The sequence below is a fragment of the Rattus norvegicus genome, chromosome 10 (genome assembly GCF_021556685.1).
Source record: "Rattus norvegicus strain SHRSP/BbbUtx chromosome 10, alternate assembly SHRSP_T2T, whole genome shotgun sequence".
Lineage (NCBI taxonomy): Eukaryota > Metazoa > Chordata > Mammalia > Rodentia > Muridae > Rattus > Rattus norvegicus.
In genome coordinates, this window is record NC_141543.1 from 20,352,232 (window position 1) to 20,372,606 (window position 20,375).

A 20,375-nucleotide genomic window follows, 5' to 3' on the forward strand; every position below is an offset into this window, starting at 1 on the left:
TCCTATAAGGAATGTTCTGATTGGCTCAGGATCCATTGGTGGAATCAATCAGAAGCACTGAAGAAGATGCAGACAGAAACTAAGAGCCTAAGGAGATTCTGTGTGAACGCACTCATGGTGACTTTCTCAATCATACAATATCCCAACTCTTTAAAAACTGTATCTGAAAGATTTATTTAATTTGTTTTATGTGGGTGTTTTGCCTGCTGGTATGTTTGGCATGCCTGGTGCTTGTGGAGGTTAGAAGACATCCGATATCCTGGCACTGGAGTTATAGATGGTTTGTGAGCCACCGTGTAGGCACTGGAAACTGAACTCCTGGTCCTCTAGAAGAGTGGCCGATACTCTTAACCATGTAGCCATCTTTCTGACCCTACAATTTCTTTAATCTCTTGATACTCAGTAACAGAATTAAGTTCTCTCATATGCAATCAGCCATGAGACGGACAATTGACAACATCAAAACCTCACAGTGCACTGAAGAAAGGTAAAAGATTTGATTTAGTTAATGAAAATGGAAAAGATTTTGAGCTGTCACTTTGGGATTCAAATTGCAAGAGGTCCTGCAATGGAACTACCCTTACTGCTGGGATGTAGTGTTTATTGTGTGCCATTCTCTCGGTGCTGAGTTCTGGTATATGCAATGCGTTGTTACCCTCGGTGTTGGGGTGTAGTGTGCCATGGCTTTGTAAGAGACACTGTTGGGAGGCAGTGACCTCTTCAGTTTACTGCAGACCCCTAGTGCTCTGAAAACTACAAGACGGATGAATGAATGAGTGAATGGATGAATGAGTGAATGGATGAATGAGTGAATGGATGAATGAGTAGATGGGTGAAAGGATGAATGGATGAATGAATGAGTGAATGGATAAATGAGTGAATGGATGAATGAGTAGATGGGTGAAAGGATGAATGGATGAATGAATGAATGAGTGAATGGATGAATGAGTAGATGGGTGAAAGGATGAATGGATGAATGAATGAATGAATGAGTGAATGGATGAATGAGTGAATGGATGAATGAGTAGATGGGTGAAAGGATGAATGGATGAATGAATGAATGAGTGAATGGATGAATGAGTATATGGGTGAAAGGATGAATGAATGAATGAGTGAATGGATGAGTGAATGGATGAATGAGTGAATGGATTAATGAGTGGATGGATGAATGAATGAATGGATGAAAGAGTGAATGGATGAAAGAGTGAATGGATGAATGAGTGAATGGATGAATGAACACCAGAGGAGTTTCTCGCAGGGCCCAGGTGGTCCTTGAAAAAGTCTGGTTCCAGACTTTAGGATCAGGCTTATAGGAGAATCCTGTGTCTGTCCAGCTCTGGACATATGGGCAGATCAAGCTGAGGCCCTGGGTCATTCATTCTAGACCTGGACACTGAGGTTCTGTCCTCATGGATCCTCCAGGCTACTGGTTGAGGGAAGGACCCCACAGAAGAGGGACAGGAGAACTGGCAGAGGCCCAGTGAGGGTTCTAGGTAGTGCCTAGAGGTCATCAGCCTTCCAGGGGCTGAGGGTGTGGGAATAAGTAGTCCTCCCTCTTCGGTGATGAAAAGAACCTCTAAGATGTTGTATAAAGTGTCCTTTTGAGCACACTGGGATGATGCTAGAAGTGGAGAATGGACCAGTGTGTGTGTGTGTGTGTGTGTGTGTGTGTGTGTGTGTGTGTGTGTGTGTGTGTTGAGAAGGATTAAGAGTTTGGGCACTGGGGTTGGGGATTTAGCTCAGTGGTAGAGCGCTTGCCTAGGAAGCGCAAGGCCCTGGGTTCGGTCCCCAGCTCCAAAAAAAAAAAAAAAAAAAAAAACCAAAAAAAAAAAAAAAAAGAGTTTGGGCACTAAACCCAACATGGTGGCTCACACCCCTTTTTCCCTCCCTCCCTTCTTTCCTTCCTTCCTTCCTTCCTTCCTTCCTTCCTTCCTTCCTTCCTTCCTTCCTTCCTTCCAGACAGGGTTTCTCTATGTAGCCCTGGCTGTCTTGGAACTCACACTGTAGATCAGGCTGGTTTCAAACTCAGATATTCCCCTGACTCTGCCTTCTGATTGCTGGGATTAAAGGTGCTCTCCACCACCCAGTGCTGGGAGGCAGAGGCAGAGGCAGAGGCAGGCAGAGGCAGGCAGAGGCAGAGGCAGAGGCAGAGGCAGAGGCAGAGGCAGAGGCAGAGGCAGAGGCAGAGGCAGAGGCAGAGGCAGAGGCAGAGGCAGAGGCAGAGGCAGAGGCAGAGAGGCAGAGGCAGAGAGGCAGAGGCAGAGAGGCAGAGGCAGAGGCAGAGGCAGAGGCAGAGGCAGAGGCAGAGGCAGAGGCAGAGAGGCAGAGGCAGAGGCAGAGGCAGGGGCAGAGAGGCAGAGGCAGAGGCAGAGGCAGAGGCAGAGGCAGAGGCAGAGGCAGAGGCAGAGGCAGAGGCAGAGGCAGAGGCAGAGGCAGAGGCAGAGGCAGAGAGGCAGAGGCAGGCCAGTCTATATGTGTTCGAGGTCAGCCTGGTCTACACAGCAAGGTTTAGAACCGTCAAAGCTACATAGAGAGACCCTATCACCCCCAACGAAGTTATTGACAGTCTTAATCAGTGGGCCAAAGAAGAAATAATAAGGGAAGCTAGAAAGACACAGAAATCTGTGAAATGAAAACATCACATCAAAAACACATGGAGTGCTGCCAAAAACCATGCTGGGAGGGAATGGGGAGCTCTACAGTTCATGCAGAGGAACTCAGAGCCCCAGAGGCCAGAAGAGCAGATGAACTCAGCAGTCACATAATGAAGGGAATGACCATCCCAGGAGCGACTGAGACTATAACCCAAGGCAGGGAGGAGAGGCTAGGGATCAGTATAACACATTCCCACAAATCTGTCAGGAGAAAAACGTTGGCCATCTTCACCAGAAGATGACATTACACCAGAATCCATGATGACCAGTCACATATTGTCTTCTAATGCTCAGTCCAAGTTTGCTGTAAGACAAATCATTTGCCCACATTTGCTCCCGCAAACCTGGTTTAAATGATCAGTCAACAGCAGAGGAGAAGTGGGGGTTTGTAAATGCTCTAATTTTATTCTTTGATACTCCCTTGCCTTCACACTCTCCAAGATTGCTGGCCAGAGTCAGATGCTACTGTGAATAATGTATCATGTTTGGAAGATGGCTTTTCGTGATTAGATGGTGGTTATAGATTTGGGGGAGTCCCCACAGAAGGGGAGGCACTATTCCATCAGGGGCACCTGCTACCAATCGGATTCCGTTGGGGGCCTTTGCCAACATCGGGCATGTGGTGGAGGGCAGATTTGTGGGGCCTCCCTTCTGCTGCTGTCCTCATGGTGGGATGAAGATGAGGAGACAGGGTCCCGGAGCCAGAGGAAAATTATACCGAGATGGCTGAGGGCTTCCTCGTCAATTACATGAGTTCTTGACTTCTCTAACTCCATGACAGCAGATTTCGGGTTCCCAGATAGGGGTGACCAGGCCTGGGGATACTTGACTTCCAAAGTTTCACACCCCATGCTTTCCTGACTAGGGCAGATCCCACCCTCCCTGAGGCACATTCTCCTTATGAGAGATACCCAAGGGAGGCAGGGCCCTGTTTGTCACTGTGTGTAGCTCAGGCGGTGTGTACAGTGGCGAAACTGATACCTCCTTAATCACATTTCAGTCACACACTTAACACTAGCTTATGAGCAAAGGCTGCTGGTTGTCACCCTGCTTGAAAGTCATCCTGTACCCTGGGTGACCCTGACATCATGGTCTCTCTACCTTAGCCTTTGGAGTGCTGGGGTTCCAGACATGTGCCGCCAAGCCTCACTGAGGTGATAAGGCTGCTCTCTGTGCCTCAGTTTCCTTACATCTAACAGAAGCTCCCTGACCTAGAGTCTCAGTGGGACCCTCTAACACTGTGGGCCTATGATTTAGAACAGGACTGGGGAAGGGTGGGAAAGTCCCTGGCTCTCAGAGGCCTGTGTCTAATCAGCCTAGTCATCAGGCTCCAACCAGTCTGAGAACGTTAGAAAAGGCCTGCCCATTAAGTGTCCCATCTGTGGTGAAGACCACGGGATCTGGGTAGATGTGGTGGACACATTACCGAAGTGCATCATAGGGACTTAGGCTACAGGAGTGGACTTGTCTTTGGCACGTTTTTTTTTTTTTTCTTTTTCTTTTTTTTCGGAGCTGGGGACCGAACCCAGGGCCTTGCATTTATAGGCAAGCGATCTTTGGCAAGTTTTATGTGGGGTTGGTTGACTCTGTTTCTATTGTTGCCATCATCATCATCATCATCTTCTTCTTCTTCTTCTTCTTCTTCTTCTTCTTCTTCTTCTTCTTCTTCTTCTTCTTCTTCTTCTTCTTCTTCTTCTTCTTCTTCTTCTTCTCCTCCTCCTCCTCCTCCTCCTCCTCCTCCTCCTCCTCCTCCTCCTCCTCCTCTTCCTCCTCCTCCTCCTCTTCCTCCTCCTCCTCTTCCTCCTCCTCCTCCTCTTCCTCCTCCTCCTCCTCTTCCTCCTCCTCTTCCTCTTCCTCCTCCTCCTCCTCTTCCTCCTCCTCCTCCTCCTCTTCCTCCTCTTCCTCCTCCTCTTCCTCCTCTTCCTCTTCCTCCTCCTCCTCCTCTTCCTCCTCCTCCTCCTCCTCTTCCTCCTCTTCCTCCTCTTCCTCCTCCTCTTCCTCCTCCTCCTCCTCTTCCTCCTCTTCCTCCTCCTCCTCCTCCTCCTCTTCCTCCTCTTCCTCCTCCTCCCCTCCTCCTCCCCCTTTTTTCTCCCCTCCCCTCTTCTCTCTAATACATGATCTGAGAACAGGATAGAGTTAACTAGATAAAATTAAAAAGCTAGCAGAGAGATGTCCACACACTGCATCCATATTTTGCTATGATTAATGTGGGAGCTGTATTGGATTTGGGCCTGGTTGCTTTGTCACTGTGTGGCACAAGAAGTTTACATTCACAGAATGTTGTCAGCCTGAACAAGACCCTTCTGGGTCTCCAACAAGGTTTGACCCCTGCTGAGCCCTGCCCTTGCATGTGGAAGCCTTTTGTCCCCAACTGGGAACAGTCTGGCCAGGTACTTCTCACCTGAGTCAGAATTAGGCTGGCCTTCCTGGTTATTTCCCTAATTTATTCAGGCCACATAGTCGGTCCTTTGTTAGTCTCAGCCAGGGTTCCCCACTGTGCTTGACAGATACCTGCTAAGTGGTGTTCTTTGGATATATAGTTTGGTCAATAAAGAAACCAGAAGCTCTCTTCCTCTTCTGGCTTGACACGAATAACCTGTGTGTGTGTGCTTCTTTCATCCCGCAGGCTTTCGCCCGATTCTCGGTACCGTGTCGGTGCTGGCGCCGACAGATTAACATTCTATATTAAAACGATCCATGCATTACAGTCAATGAATCAATGGCAATTCAGTCCACAGCTATTTAAGTTTGTCTGTTTGGAGATTTTGTTTTTGTTTTTTGAGACAGGGTTTCTCTATGTAGCTTTGGATGTAGCTTCGGTGTAGACCAGGCTGGCCTGAAACTTAGAGATCTGCCTGCCTCTGCCCTCCAGGTACTAGGATTAAAGGTGTGGACCATCCTCATGGACCCAGCCTCAGTTCATTTAAAATGCAGTTCACTTTCCCTGAATGTCTGATTTCTGTTACAGGTTATCTGTATATTACGTGTTGAGGGTTCTGCCTACATGCATGTCTGTATACCAGTTGTGTGTTGGACATTCTGGAACTGGGGTTACAGACACCTGTGAGCTGGGAATTAAACCCGTGCCCTCGGGAAGAACACACAGTGCCTCTAACTTCTGAGCCATCTTTCCAGCCCCTGTTGTATGACTGTTATCAGTTAATCAGAATCTTTTTTTTCCCAGACGGGGTCTCTTGTAACTCAAGATAGTTTCTGTGTAGCTAAGGTTGGTCCTGATCCTCCTGTCACTGTCTCCCAAGTTCTAGAATCACAGGTGTACAGTATGCCTGGCTTCTTCTTTCTGTTGATCCTCTGTTGCTATAAAATTATAAAAAATGCTTTCTTTTTCACCACACTTGGTCCGGCACTGCCGTGCCCCAAGATATCTGGTAGACATCTTCATCTCAGTCAGCAAAGCGTCTCACCCGCTTTGCTCCATCCCATATCACACTGCCAATGGCTTCTCTCTGAGCCTGGCAACAATCTCTCTACCCATCTAGTTTCCAAGGCAGGTTGCCACCATGCCAGAAATATGCATCCCAATTCCATTGCAGCCCAGTGTCTCCAGCCACCACTTACTCTCTCAAACTTAAATCGCCACAAGAAATAACACACAACACAATAACCTTTGGTCTAATTGATAATATATAATTTGCTCATCTAGTCACACAAAGCCCTGTACACATCCATCCCTTAAGAACATCCATATCAACCTGTAAAGGTGCAGAGAGGAATCTTAACATCAGCCTCCATGTTCTCTCCACTGCCTCTCCTGCCTCCTCCAGTCTCCTCCTCTCTCTAAAACTTTTCTCCCGCCCATTCTTCCTTCTCATCCAATGACAGGCCTCGTTCTATCTTGTACCTGCCTTCACCTGTATGGCATCCTACAATCCTCTTGGTGGCTTTGTAGATCAATGGTCGGGATGTTGCAGCATGACCCCTCTCTTGAGGTTTGCTAGATGCTTCCCTGTAGATTCTTGAGAGGAAAGAATGAGGTGTCTTTCCCTCGTGTTATAGCAAGGTCCCCACAAACTCTTTGTGAACAATCTGCATCATATGTTTTATGTGGTTTCAAATACACTGTGTAGTCAAGGATGACCCTGAACTTCTGATCCTCCTGCCTCTGCCTCTTGGGTGTTGGGATTAGAACTGTGCGCTACAATTGTCTGTTTGCTGTTTGTTTGCTTTGTGGCCTGGGAATTGAACTAAGGTCTTCGTACATGCTAAGTAAGTATCAACTAAGCCATGTTCCTAGCTCTTCTTTTCCTCTTCCAAACAGCCATACTACTAGCCAATAGGTCCTTGCCTTGAACACCAGCACCCTGTGTACAGCTATTATAGGAATGGGCCACAGATCCTGCACACTGGGCAAATGGGGGGCAATTTGCATCCTAGGGCCAAACCTCAATTTGCCTAGAATAGCACTTTCCCTTCTTGAGCATCTCAATAGAGATGTGGGGGTGTGTTCTGCCAGGAGGCTTCATGGTGAGGTCTTTCCTAACACTTTACTGGTATGATCTATGGAGCCTCCTGTATGAACATTTTAATTCATGACAATAGTGTGTGTGTGTGTGTGTGTGTGTGTGTGTGTGCGCATGCGCACGCATGTGTGGGTGTTTGTGTGTCTCTGCCCACACTCAACTCAAACATGGCCCAGATGTAAGTTTTAGGACAAAACTGAAACTAGAAATTGTCTCTGAACAGGCTGAAATGAAAGAAGGTATAAACAAGAAGACGGACATCTCATGTGCACACTTGGAAAGCTTGACACTGTGAGGACAGCAGTTCTGCCCCTGCACTGGTGCGATGACTATCAAAATCCAGAACTGGAAAATCGCAGCCCTCAAACTCACAGGGTAGCAATCAACCCCAGGCAGTCAGAGGAAGACTGGAAGCAGGAAAAAGCTGGCAGACTCGCATTCCCAATTTTGTAATGTTGTGTAAAGCTTTAGGAGCCCACCGTTTGTTTAACATTGGCATGTGAACAGACAGCAATGGAACAGGGCTGGGATGCAGGAGCAAGCCCACACAGAGATGCCAATCACAGAGATGTCAATCACAGAGATGTCAATCACAGAGATGTCAATCACAGAGATGCCTATCTCAGAGATGCCAATCACAGAGATGCCTATCTCAGAGATGCCAATCACAGAGATGTCAATCACAGAGATGTCAATCACAGAGATGCCAGCACAGAGATGCCAATCACAGAGATGCCCATCCATTTATCGACAAGGGTGCCAGGAGCCTTCTCTGGGAAAGGGAAGGGTCTTTTCATCAAATGGTACTGGGACAACAGAATCCCTTGTGCACAGAGATGAAGCCTCTTACCTACCTCACGCCATGTAGAAGTTAACAGGAGCCAGACGTGGCAGTGCACATCTGCCATCCTAGCTCTTGGAAAGCTGAGGTAGAAAAGATTGTGGATTTGAGATCAACTTGGAATATAAAAACCTTTCTAAAAGACCAAAAACTATCAAACAGCAACAACAAACAATACCCTCCCCCCAAACACACAACCCAGATACTTCCTCACTTTGGGCGATGGACTTTTAGGGTCTATTCTCCCCAAGCCTGAGAAACAACAAACAAACAAACAAGGAACACTAGATGAATCGGACTCTGTTAACATTTATGTGGCTCAGTGGTTAGGAGCATGTAAAGGGCTGAAGAGATGACTCTATGCTAAGAGCATATGTTGCTTCTTGGGACTGAGTTCCGTTCCCAGCATCCACATGAGTAGCTCACAACTGCCTGTAATTCTAGCTCCAGAAGACCTGACGTCTCTGGTCTCCAAGAGGACCTGAACATACAAACATCCACAAGTACACATAGTTGTTTTGGAAAATTAAAAAAAAATCATAACTCAGAAATAAAAGGGGGAATTGACTAGAGAGGGGGCTTGGCAGCGAAGAGGTTGACAGCTCTTGCAGAGGACTATGTTCTAAACCTCAGCTCCCAGCACCATGTTGGACAGCTCAACACTGCAGTACTGCCTGTGACTGTACCGCAGGGAACCCGATGCTCTCTTCTAGCCTTCAGGGGCACACACATGCATGCACACACACACATTCACACAGAAACACACTCATGTACATTCACACACACATTCACACTCACACACACAGTCACATATACACACACTTTCACACATATTCACACACAAACATTCACATACACAATCACACAATTCTCTCTCACACACACTCTCACGCACACACATTCATATACACATTCATACACAAACACACTCACACACATTCATATACACACACTCATGCACACACACTCTCACACACAATTCACATGCACGCACTCACGCACACATTCACACACACACTCTCTCACACACATTCATATACATTCACACAAACACACTCACATTCACAAACACACACAATCACACACACAATCACACACACATTCTGTCTCTGTCTGTCTGTCTCTATCATGCACACACACATACACATTCATGATACGCAGATGTCAGTGGGAAGACACTTGGTATCGTCTATCACTCAGGAAACACAAAATGAACCACCCATGAGTCATCTGAACAAGAATGTCTATCTTAACAAGGGCCCTGGACTAGTAAGACGGCTCAGTATGTGACAGCATGGGAACTAAGATCAACAACCAAGAAGTGGGGGCCTCATGAAACCGAAAATCTTCTTTAAGATAAAGGACACTAACAATTGGACAAAGAGGCAGCCTACAGAATGGGAAAAGATTTTCTCTTTATCACCTCCACATCCAACAGAGGTCTGATACCCGGAATATATAATGAACTTAACAAATTAGATATTAAAAATAACCAAGTAAAAATGGGGTACATATCTAAACAGAGAATTATGGAGGAATCTCGAATGGCTGAAAAACACTAAAAGAAATGTTCACAGTCCTTAGCCACCGGGGTAATGCAGATCAAAACTACTTCGAGATTCCACTTTAGTAAAACTGGCAAAATGGCCAAGATTAATAACACAAGTGACAGCTCATGCTGGCAAGGATGTGGAGGAAGGGAACATGCCTCCATTGCTGGCAGGAGTGTAAACTTGTACAAAGGCCATGGAAATCAATATGGTTGCTCCTCAGAAAGTCGGAGAGGCGATCTGCTTCAGGACCCAGCTATTTCACCCTTGGGCATATACACAAATGACATCCACCCTACCACAGGGCACTTGCTACTTAACCATGTTCATTGCTGCTTAATTCTTGACAGCCAGATGCTCCTCAGTAAATGAATGGATAAAGAAAAATGTGGTACATTTACCCGACAGAATATTACTCAACTGTTTAAAAAAAATCATGAAAATTACAGGCGAATGGGCAGAACAAGAAAAACAATCGTCCTGAGTGGAGTCACCCAGACACAGAAAGACAAACATGGTATGTATTCACTTATTAGATGTTAGCTGTGAAGTGAACTAGCCCACAAACCTAGGGTAGACCCATATATGACTGGAAAAAAAGAAATTATTCCTAATGCTATTTTGCTATACTCATAAGTCAGCCAGCGGCTTGCCCGGAGAGGCTTCCTCTAGCGGCAGATAAGAGCGGGTGCAGAGGGGGCTGGGGATTTAGCTCAGTGGTAGAGCACTTACCTAGGAAGTGCAAGGCCCTGGGTTCTGTCCCCAGCTCCGGGGAAAAAAAAAAAGAACCAAGAGCGGGTGCAGAGACCCCCAGCCAGACGTTATTCCAAGAGATTTTAAATTGGAGGTCTCTATTGGATCCTTGCTCTAGGAGACTGGAGAACCCACGGAAGAGGGGGAGGAAAGATTGTAGGAGTCGGAGGGGAGAGAGGAAAGCGGGAGATCATGGCTCACTGAGAAGCAGGGCTCATAGAGGCTCCCAGAGACCGAAGCAGCAAGCACGGGGCCAGCATGGGTCTGCAGTAGGTCCTCTGTGTGTTCTTGGCTGTTAGCTTGGTGTTTTTGTGGACGCCTAACAGTGGGAGCGGGTGTATCCCTGACTCTTTTGCCTACTCTAGGGACTTGTCTTCCTACAGGGTTGCCTTGTCCAGCCTCAATCTGAGGGCTCTTGACTTGTTTTATTGTGTCTATTTACTGTTTCGTCCTATTTGACTGCCATCTCTTGGAGGCCTGCTCTTCTGTGAATTGAAAAATGAAGGCTGAGCGGATCCGGGGCAGAGAGAAGGTGGGATTAGCTGGGGGGAATGAGGGGAGGGGAAACTGTGGTTGGGATGTTTCGGAGGAGAGAAAAATCTAGTTTCAATAAAAAAATTATCGAAAATAAACTTTTAACGTTAAGAAGAAAAGATGGCTCGTCTTTTCAAGTTTCTGAAGGCATTTGCCGCCAAACCTGACCACCTGGGTTGGAGCCCTGGGACCCCCGTGGCAGAAGGGGAGAACCAACTCCTGCTTATTGTCCCGTGGTCTCCACACATGTACTGCTGTGTGTGTGTGTGTGTGTGTGTGTGTGTGTGTGTGTGCACAAGCTTGCTGGAGAGCTAGCCTATTTGGTGAGAGAGAGAGAGAGAGAGAGAGAGAGAGAGAGAGAACTTGAGGAATGACACAGATGTGCAGATATGTACATGTGCACTTGCACACGCATAAACATGCATGCACTCGTACACCACACACACACACACACACACACACACACACACACACACACACAATTTCACACAGAAACTCCCAGGAAAGCCATTTGTCTGGCTCAAAGACTTTTATTTCTGGATCACTTAAAAGTTTGGACTGCGTGAGGGGCTTCAGATTTTCACTGGCCGCTCCTTTTTTCTTTTCTTTCTTTTTTAAAACGGGGAATGCTTTTTTTATGGTGCTGCCCCACAGCCGCCTGAGTCAGGACACATCTAAAGACACTGTCATCGGGGATTCTCAGGAATTGTTTAGCACTCGCTTACCACCTCAGTGGGAGAAGAAGCCAGACTAGAAGCCTGGGTGTACTTGGTCTCTCTTCTGTGTCTGTCAGTCTGATGGAGACGGTTGGACTATTCATTCCTTTTGCTGGGCTTTTCAGAGCCTAAAGTTTCCGATTAATTTTGTAAAATTACACTCAAGCAGGGCCGTCTGGTATTTCTCACAATTAGACTGAAGTCAGACATCTCCTGACACCATCACAGATGTGACTTAGACCTAGTTGTGTCTTATCAAAAGCCTGCCACTTCGGTTCCTGGTGCTTGATGCTTGATAAAAGGCCCCCAGCCTGCCCAGAGAAGTCCCTCTGTTCCCCCTCACTGCCATGCACTTAGCCATGGACCTAGGGCGGAGAGTGAAACTTTATCAGATTTCTTAACAGAATTTTAATCACTGATTCACTTATCTGTGACTCATAGTCTTCTATTTTAGTCAATGAATCTCCATGTCTTTCTTTCCTTCAGTTCCCATTTGCTATGCGAGGTTCCGACTGGGACTCCAGGGCCTCCTGCAAGCTGCTTCTGTCTTTAGGCTCCTGTTCTATTTCTTTTGCATCATCTAATTATGGAAAATAATTGCAAGCTCCTGCTGCACTTCCTTTGATCCAGAATCCTTCCACTGTCAAGTGATGTTTAGAAACCCCATCTGGGGATGGGTGCTGTATGTGGTTCTTGGAGTGTCTGCACTTTTGTCCCTTCTCAGGGGGACAAAGTTAGGGATTACACGCGCGTGTGTGTGTGTGCAAACTCAGACACACGCATGTGCATATGCAGTGCCCATGGGCACACATACTGCCAAATGAACTCTTTCTCTGGGGAGATTTAAACAACCACCAGCCCTCTCCTTATAAAAGCACTAATGACAAAATCAAGGAGTTGATTCCAAAGTCAAACTTGGGAAACTGTGGGGCAAGTGGACTGTGCCACCAGACAGAAGAACTGGTAAGGTCAAGCAGGCTCAAAACCCCGGGGAATCTCAGAATTGAGAATGGCAGGCACAGAGCCAGCTCCCTGCCAAACTACCTGATCCGGAACACGTAACCATGACACCCCACTGAGAGGACTGAGGCAATCAGTCAGGTAGCACCAAAACTTGGAGTTCTCCATGCTAATGGAGTGTTCAGCCAATGAGAGAGCTTCCCTTCCTGGGCGTTCCTTTCCACAAAAGGTATTAAATTCCTGGTTCACCCGGATTACATCCGCCATCAAATAAAACAGTTCGGACAAGCAAGGACCATCTCCTTTATCAAGGACGGCTATGGGGGGTTCATGGGGAGGGAGGCCTTCCTTGCAAAGAGCCCCACCTAAATCTCCCCCAAAAGGCCTTCTCTCTTCAAACCCCTCAGTACTCTTGGCACTCAGTCAGAACCAAATAGGATTCCACCCCAGTCCCAAGCTCAGCCATGCCCTTCCTGCCTGATGAATAGATACCCCAAGAAGACATGTGGACCCTGTTCCCAACTCCCAGTGGCACCCCAGTGGCATCTGAGCACACAGGAGACGGGGAACCACAGCATCTGTCTCAGACTCTGCTGTTTCTCACCAGGGACCCCTATTATGGACTGTGTTCTGTCTACCCTGAGCGGCTTGTGGGTGGTGCTCATGTACGCCAGCAGTGAGGCAGACAGGCAGCCTGACAAGGAACAAAGTGTTTCTTGGATTTACAGGACATGGATAAGGGATTGCTTACAGGAGGGTGGGTAAGCCCAAAGCAACTGATCTAATAGTCTCACCTCAACATGGACAAAGATTCCCCCTTCCCCACTTAACCTCCCATACTCTGTATACACTTGCACCTCTCCAGCCAATGAGGTTGTGTGCACTTAGGGCATGACTGCATAACAGCTAATGACCCTCACTATCCCTTCCTCCTCCTCTTCCTCCTCCTCCTCCTCTTTCTCCTCCTCCTCCTCCTCCTCTTTCTCCTCCTCCTCTTTCTCCTCCTCCTCCTCCTCTTTCTCCTCCTCTTTCTCCTCCTCCTCCTCCTCCTCCTCCTCCTCCTCCTCTTCCTCCTCCTCCTCCTCCTCCTCCTCCTCCTCCTCCTCCTCCTCCTCCTCCTCCTCCTCCTCCTCCTCCTCCTCCTCCTCCTCTTCTTCTTCTTCTTCTTCTTCTTCTTCTTCTTCTTCTTCTTCTTCTTCTTCTTCTTCTTCTTCTTCTTCTTCTTCTTCTTCTTCTTCTTCTTCTTCTGAGATAGGGTTTCTCTGTGTACCCCTGGGTGTCTTGGAACTCACCGTGTAGATCAGACTGTCCTGGAACTCATGGAGATCCTCCTGCCTCTGCCTCCCAAGTGCTGGGATCAGCTGTCTGGCCACCACTGTCTGGCTGGTCCCTTTTGTCTACGAAGGAATCAACTGACAACAGGCTGTTCTGATGAAGATGATAATTGTATGCTGTAGGATAGCACTCTCCGACACATCCCCGTGTGTGTACTCATGTTCACACACCCACACCTCATGCCTATGTTTCTATAGCTACAATGAAAACCTCAAGCTCTTGGTTACAATTCTCTCCCAAAGCGTCTCCCAGGTTTACTTCCTTTTTATCTTGGGCTGCTGGTCTACATTGACCTCCTGCCCGCTCTCCAGGTAATGAAGAGGGCAATCGAGCACCGGGTTGCCCTAGGTCTCCCAGCAGCCCTGATTCTGGCTCCAGTCTCTGGGTAGACCCCCTTCTCTCTCCATGGGGGAAACTAAGGCTCAGAGTGAGGTTATCAGCCAAAGTTTCATGTAGAGGCTCTGCCTATCCTGGTTCACTCAGTTTAGGCTCATTTCTAGGGGCTTCTATCACACCCCTAGGAGGTACCTAGCATAGGCTGGCTTTAATGTCACCATATAAGAGGCAGGTGGCTTAGGGGAGTCCCTGTTAGCATTGCACCTGGGCAGCTGGCCCAGAAGGCTGGTCACAGCCTCCCCCGCACCCACGTCTGGCATGCCCTCTGCTGGAGTCACTGAGAACTGTGGCGTAGGATCAAACCCTGCTTCGCAAATCGTTGTAGCTTACATAGGAAAGCCTCAGGGTTCCGCAAATGCAGGGATGCCCAAATTTAGCAAGGCTGCAACATCCAAAAGCAGCCCACTCTCATGCTTCCACAATAATTGGGAAATAAGCTTGGAAGCCAACGCCAGCACTAGCTGTAAGGATTATTATACATCTTCTTGGCTTTGTGGCTTCTTGAAGCCAACAATTATTTTCAGTTACGTTTTGAAAGTTCGCACTTAAAGATCTGTTCATTTCCAGAACATCCTTGATGCTGAACTAGACTGTGTCCTCTTAACACCTCTTTTTTGGGGCAAAACTTTCTCTTCGGATCCCAGGTTAGCAGCGACATTGCTACCACACCTCAGAATCTGCCATGCTGAGAACACCTTGCTCCTTTTGAATTTTGTGCCGGGATCTTTCTATGTGGTCCAGATCTCAACTCTCTTCCAGAATTACATGCATGGGCCACCACTCTCACCTTCTTACATTAGCTACTGGTTTGGTTAATCTCAGGTCTGAACCAATCAGCATTCTTGGGAGTACTAGGTCCACAGCCCCCAATTCAGTTGTGCATGCAGGCCCTAACCCCTATGGGCCCTCCATGGTTGGAATCTCCTGTATGACCTTAGGACATTCTCTCTCTGTCTCTCTGTCTCTCTGTCTCTGTCTCTCTTTGTCTCTCTGTCTCTGTCTCTGTCTCTCTCTCTCTGCCGTTTTTGGACCCCTGCCATTTCTGTCTTGTCAGCTTTGTTTGAGAGTGGTGGGGGCATCTTGTTAGAAGGTGAGCTTGCCCTCAGCTGCCCAAGGAATCCAGATGAGTAAGTCTCTGAGGTGTGCAGAGGGCAGGGCGGGGCAGTTCTCAGCGAAACCCAGGAAGTGTCAGTGGGGACCAAGCTTGTGATGGACTAGAGTTCAGGATGAAGAGGAGACTGTAAATCCCTGACCTGCAGGACAGAGGAGCCAGACAGTGGGGTGGATGGGGAGGCAGGACAGTGTTCATCCCTGGCTCTGGAGTGGTATCATCTGAGGAGAGGTTGGTAGCTTTTCAGGTTGCCCTCCTCTGCATGGGTTGCCCCTCAGTTGATGCAATTCTCTACGAAGGGCTCAGCTTATCAGATGTCCGATAAGCAGCGCCCCCCCCCCCCCCATGCACACACATCAGGAGACCTGGGTAGATGTGGCCTGGAGGTCACAATGCAGGGTTTATCTGTAGAAGCTGCGTCTCATGGTCAGCAGAGCCCGCTGTACCAGGACACTTGGTACTGATCTCTGCCAAGATCAGCTGATTGCTATTTTGACAAGGGGCCGCATGTGATCCTCTCCAGTGGAAAGCTGAGCTCAACCCTGAGGACTTGGAGGACTTAAGACGAATGACGCTGTTACCCCTTGTGCCTTCTTGCTCCTTTTGGGATGGCTGGCAGACACCATCGTCTTCTGTCCTGTATCACTCTTGTAAAATGTTTTAGAGTGTGTCAACATGGCATGCTAGGATGACACTGAGCCAGGAGTCTTTTTGAGCCCCCTCTATATCCCAGGGACAGGATCCCCATCTGAACAGTTGGAAGAAGCACCAGTTCAGTGATGTAGAACACTCAGCTGAGAGATATCCTCAGTATGGGGTGCTCCGTCTATGGTGGAGGCCCCAAGACACAGAGCAGACCTAGTGGAGCCATATCTGCCCAGTTCTCCTGATGTGGAGGGCTGAGCCTTCCATTGGGCATTTCACCAGCTGAGGAGCAAGACACGAAGAGGGGACAAATCTGAGAAGAGGCTACCAGTCTCCTCTCAGAAGATACAGCTCCCCAGAGAGGGCTGGGGATGACCACTGTCCTGCCTGCCCATCCACCCCACTGCCTGACTCCTCTGTCCTGCAGGTGGACCCAGAGGAGTGATCTCAGAGGCCTTCCATAGCCTGAAATACCGAGACCCCATGCAGGGTGTGTGCATGTGTGTTTGGCTGGTCCTCTGGTTGTGCACTCAACCTCGTGACCTGTGGGCATCAGAAGGGCGGTGGGGACATATGTTACATGGAAGCTTTTGATCTAAACCATCATTTCCTTCATGTCTGGATTGGCGGGTGCTGTGTCCCTCCTCTCATGCACTCTGGTCTGGGAACATAAAAGGGCAGAGGACAGCAGGCCGATGAGAGAGGAGCCGAGACAGCCAAGGTAACATCCTTTCTCAGAGCCCCTGGTGTCTCTATGTCACCCTGAAGCAGAGTAATCAAGCTTGTGACCTTTGTAACCTGGTGCACCAAGACCCCAGACTCCTGAGATGAACCTACCCTCCATCTCACGGGCCCTGGTTCCATTCTGGACTTGATAATCTGCCCACCCCAGTCCAGCCCTGTCTCCCAGCTGGACTCAGACCGTACTCCTCACTGCTTTCAGATGCTGAAGCTGCTGCTGCTGCTGGCACTGTCCCCCCTGGCTAGTCTGGTGCACGCGGCCCCTTGTGAGTTGTCTTGATCCCTCCCCATCTCTCTCCCTGACCGTCACAGGCCACAGGAATGGGGGAGTTTGGAGAATCCATAGGATAGCTCCAACTCGGAAGGGCAAGCCAGGACACTGAGGTTGCTTCTTGTCTTTCTCCAGGCCCAGTCAAGCAGCGAGTGGGCATTGTGGGAGGACGAGAGGCTTCTGAAAGTAAGTGGCCCTGGCAGGTGAGCCTGAGATTTAAATTCAGCTTCTGGATGCATTTCTGTGGCGGCTCCCTCATTCACCCACAGTGGGTGCTCACTGCGGCACACTGTGTGGGACTGTAAGTTCCCCCACCCGGGCTTGGCATGGTGGGATGGGGGTCAAGATTATTCCCACAGCCCCCAGTGTTCCTGAGGATGTTCACATCCAAGCTGGAGCCTTCCAAAGCAGGATTTTACTCCTCTAGGCACATCAAAAGCCCAGAGCTCTTCCGTGTACAGCTTCGTGAGCAGTATCTATACTATGCGGACCAGCTACTGACTGTGAACCGGACCGTTGTGCACCCCCACTACTACACAGTCGAGGATGGGGCAGACATTGCCCTGCTGGAGCTTGAGAACCCTGTGAATGTCTCCACCCATATCCACCCCATATCCCTGCCCCCTGCCTCGGAGACCTTCCCCTCGGGGACTTCTTGCTGGGTAACAGGCTGGGGCGACATTGATAGTGACGGTATGTGGCACGGATTGCTGCCTGTTAGGCAGGGACTGGTCCATCCAACCCCAACACTGGAGGGTGGGTAGAGATCCCAGTGGCTGGCCAGGGATGATTACTAATGAGCTTCCCTCAAAGGCTGTGCTTCTCTCACCCCAGAGCCTCTCCTGCCACCTTATCCTCTGAAGCAAGTGAAGGTCCCCATTGTGGAAAACAGCCTGTGTGATCGGAAGTACCACACTGGCCTCTACACAGGAGATGATGTTCCCATTGTCCAGGATGGCATGCTGTGTGCTGGAAATACCAGGAGCGACTCCTGCCAGGTGGGTCCTGTGTCCCCTCTGCACCCCACCCCTTCTGGTCTCCATATGGTGTGCTGACTGACCCTGTCTCCCCCAGGGAGACTCAGGGGGCCCACTGGTCTGCAAAGTGAAGGGTACCTGGCTGCAAGCAGGAGTGGTCAGCTGGGGCGAGGGCTGCGCAGAGGCCAATCGTCCTGGCATTTACACCCGGGTGACGTACTACCTGGACTGGATTCACCGCTATGTCCCTCAGCGTTCCTGAGACCCATCCAGGGTCAGGGAAGAACCAGGCACCTGCTGTCTTTAACTCACTGCTTCCTGGCCAGATGGAACCCTGGCCTTCTTTGTACTCTGTCTCCCCTGTCTTCCGGGTGTCCCTCTGAGCCCCCACTTTGTTCCACCTTGAGTCCCTCGCCACTCCTGTCCCCTCTGCCTCCCACCACACACAGCTGCACTGTGCGGCTCCCTCTTTTCTGTGGCTCATTAAAGTATGTGAAAATTTTGCTCCAAGAGTTCAAGGTCATCCTTGTCTATGTATTGAGTTTGAGGCCAGTCTGGGATATGTGAGACACTATCCCAAGACCATAAAAATAAAAAATAAGTTCATGCAGTGGCACATCTGGCTGCTCTGGTCACCCAGTGGCACATCTGGCTGCTCCGGTCACCCAGTGGCACATCTGGCTGCTCCAGTCACACAGCGGCACATCTGGCTGCTCTGGTCACACAGTGGCACATCTGGCTGCTCTGGTCACACAGTGGCACATCTGGCTGCTCTGGTCACCCAGCGGCACATCTGGCTGCTCTAGCCATGCAGTGGCACATCTGGCTGGGTATTCTCATTTGAGCCTCTTGGCCCTTGGGTGCTCATGGCTATTCCTGCACACACATATGCCTGTATCTGAAACTTTCTGCTGAAGGGAGCTGTTGGCCCACGGATGGGCCAACATTGGGGTGTCTATTTCCTGTTGGTTGGAATGTCACCCATGTTCCATAACCCTGCCACAGCACTGCTGCCTCTTTCTCTCCTGCCTTCTTTCAGCTGTTCTGTATTGAGATACATCTGATGAGGGTGAGGTCCACATTTTATGATTAGTGCTGAGAGCTGACCTTTCCCTTTCTTGGATGGAGCCCTCATCCTTGATGGGAAATTAGGTCAGCTGTCCCACCCGGTGATAGGTGTCATCTCTGGGGGTGTGTGTGTGTATCACACTCTTAACCGCTGAACCATCTCTCGGCTTCCTTAGTTTTCATTTTTAATGTCAAACATAACGGACCCATCTATCACAAAAATAAAAGGTAACGGAATTCAGTCCCTTGTCCCTCCAGCCCGCCCATCTCACTCTTAGGGTGCTGTGGATGCTGATGGGTGGTGACAATCTGATAAGGGCATTCAGCCACCCTTTAGTGGAGAATGGGGGGATGGGAAGATGCAGAGTGGACTAGGATCCCCAGTGAGAAGCTCAGCCCAGCTCAGCCCAGCTCAGTCCAGCCCAGCTGAGCTGAGCTGTCAGGTGACAGATAAAAGTGGTCATTGGCTTCATCTCTGCCATGGGCTACAGGGGCCAGGCCTAGCTGAGAGCTTTCAGTGAGCAACACACAAACCCACTGTCTCAGCCAGAGGCCAGTACCCGGGTGAGCAGCCTACTTTAGCAGATGGAGCCCTAAGCTCTGGCTCTCCTTGGGGTCTGAGATACAGGAGACTCTGGTAGAACATGCTCTCTCTCTCTCTCTCTCTCTCTCTCTCTCTCTCTCTCTCTCTCTCTCTCTCTCTGGTGTGATGTGGTGTGGTGTCTGTGTCTGTCTGTGTCTGTGTCTGTGTCTGTCTGTGTCCAGGGCCAGGCTACCCCTGCCCTTGCTTTTCTGTCAGGTGGAAACAAGAATCCACTCCTGTCTTACATGGATGGAGTTTAGTCTGGGTAGCCGACCTGGCAGGAGAGTGTTGAGGGCTCTACAGGGAGTCGGGTAACAGTATATGTAGGGGTGTGTGTGTGTGTGTGTGTGTGTGTGTGTGTGTGAGAGAGAGAGAGAAAGTGAGTGTGTGTGTGAGTGTGTGTGTGTGTGTGTGTGTGTGTGAGAGAGAGAGAGAGAGAGAGAGAGAGAGAGAGAGAGAGAGAGAGAGAGAGTGTGTGTGTGTGTGTGTGTGTGTGAGATTGGGTCTGCAAATACCAAAAGCAAAAGGAGGTGGGACAGATAGGGGCCCTGAGGTTCTCCTATGGGGACCCAGAGAGAGTTTAGAAGTGTGTTTGATTCCATAAAAACACAGTGACATCAGGCTTGAGTTGGTTGGGATGACTTGTAAGAACACATGGACCCCCTTCCCTCCACTGCCTGCCATATGTTGGGATAAATTGGCAGACAGGTCTCATGTTCCCAACAGTCCCCTCTCAGGTGTATGGCTACCTAAGGGAGG

The 20,375-nt window shown here is 49.2% G+C and overlaps 1 protein-coding gene across 1 annotated transcript; it reads left to right on the forward strand.

Moving 5' to 3' along the window:
- Positions 1 to 16,682: 16,682 nt before the first annotated feature.
- On the forward strand, positions 16,683 to 18,475 carry Tpsb2 (tryptase beta 2). The gene is given in 6 exon segments (NM_019180.2): positions 16,683 to 16,697; positions 16,920 to 16,983; positions 17,124 to 17,289; positions 17,416 to 17,681; positions 17,823 to 17,986; positions 18,063 to 18,475. Coding segments are annotated over 5 exon segments (825 nt in total). The 5' UTR covers positions 16,683 to 16,697; the 3' UTR covers positions 18,228 to 18,475.
- The last annotated feature ends 1,900 nt before the right edge of the window (positions 18,476 to 20,375 follow it).